This window comes from Fukomys damarensis, unplaced genomic scaffold, assembly GCF_012274545.1.
Source record: "Fukomys damarensis isolate Sample0158 unplaced genomic scaffold, DMR_v1.0_HiC HiC_scaffold_27, whole genome shotgun sequence".
Taxonomy (NCBI): domain Eukaryota; kingdom Metazoa; phylum Chordata; class Mammalia; order Rodentia; family Bathyergidae; genus Fukomys; species Fukomys damarensis.
In genome coordinates, this window is record NW_022900939.1 from 3,224,768 (window position 1) to 3,225,964 (window position 1,197).

Sequence of the window (1,197 nt, forward strand, 5' to 3'; positions counted from 1 at the left end):
TTTTTTTTTTTTTTTTTTTTTTTTTTGAGCAGGTCTCACTAGGTTGCCCCTGCACTTACAGTCTCCTGAATAGCTGGCATTATTAGGCTAGCGCTATGTAACCTGGGCCTGTTTCTAAGTCCTTAAACTGCGATGGTGCACCCCTGTAACACAGTCCAGAGGCTGAGGCAGGAACACTGCTGAATTTCTGCATACTGGGCCACACAGTGAGTTCAAGGCCAGCCTGAACTACATAGTGAGACCCTGTCTCCAATAAATAAATAAACAAAACCAGGAGCTGTTAGGAGTAACTTCACTCTGTCCTGCTGCCTACGGAGGCCGGACTGGGACAGGACCTCATCCCCTGGGATGGGATGGCCTCCAGAGAGCATTCAGCCTGCCCTCAGCAAGACAAAACACAAGCCAGGGAGCCGGTAAGAGCAGGGTTTCTTTTTATTCCTTGTTGGTTTAAAATGGCTAATCAGAATAAAAAATAAACGGGCCTCTGTCTTCCCTGTGTGGGAGTTGGAACCCAGTGTCCTCTCTACCCAGCACCATACCGAGTGGACAGCAGGAGGGGTCCAGGCCTGCCGTCCTTCTGTCTATTCCGTTTTTGGCATGTGATTAAAAATATTGCTTTTTGGATTCTTTTCTCCTGTCCTTTGATTTTTAAAATTACGTTAACCATTAGGCTGGGGGGAGCTCTGAGGGCTGGTGAAGCCCCCCAGGGGTGGCCCAGCACTGCAACCCGGCCACCGCCACTGCACCCCAAACCCCTCCACCTGCTCCGGTGGGCCGGCTCAGCGGGCAGTGCTGGACCCGAGGTCAGAAACTGGCGAGGGGCACGGGAGAAAGGAAGACGGCGTCTCTTCTGCTGGTCTGAGGAGCGAAGACTAAACCTCCCTCCCTCGTCTTCCCATCCCAGCATAGATATATAATTTCTTTGATATTTATAATATATAATATATATATATATGTACACACACCTGGTAACGCAGAAGAGGAAAAAAATAGAATCCGTAACAATAATAAAAAAAATTATTTCTGGTTTAAAAATGATCTGGTTCCCTCCAGAGCAAGCATTGCACAGTGTCCAGAGTCCGTCCGCGGGCGGGGAGGCGGCGGGGCTCCTCACACGGAGATCTCGTAGGTGGTGCCGCCCACCCCCGACACCTTCTTCACGCCGCCCCGCGTTGGGCTGCTGAGCGGCGGCTGGGC

General features: G+C 51.0%; 1 protein-coding gene across 1 annotated transcript in view; it reads right to left on the minus strand.

The window, feature by feature from the left end:
- Positions 1 to 1,110: 1,110 nt before the first annotated feature.
- The window catches only part of Zdhhc5 (zinc finger DHHC-type palmitoyltransferase 5), a 20,045-nt gene continuing 19,958 nt past the window's right edge, over positions 1,111 to 1,197 (minus strand). Inside the window, exon 12 of the mRNA XM_010608389.2 lies at positions 1,111 to 1,191. Within this exon, the coding sequence (XP_010606691.1) occupies positions 1,111 to 1,191 (81 nt within the window). The remainder of the gene's footprint in view (positions 1,192 to 1,197) is intronic.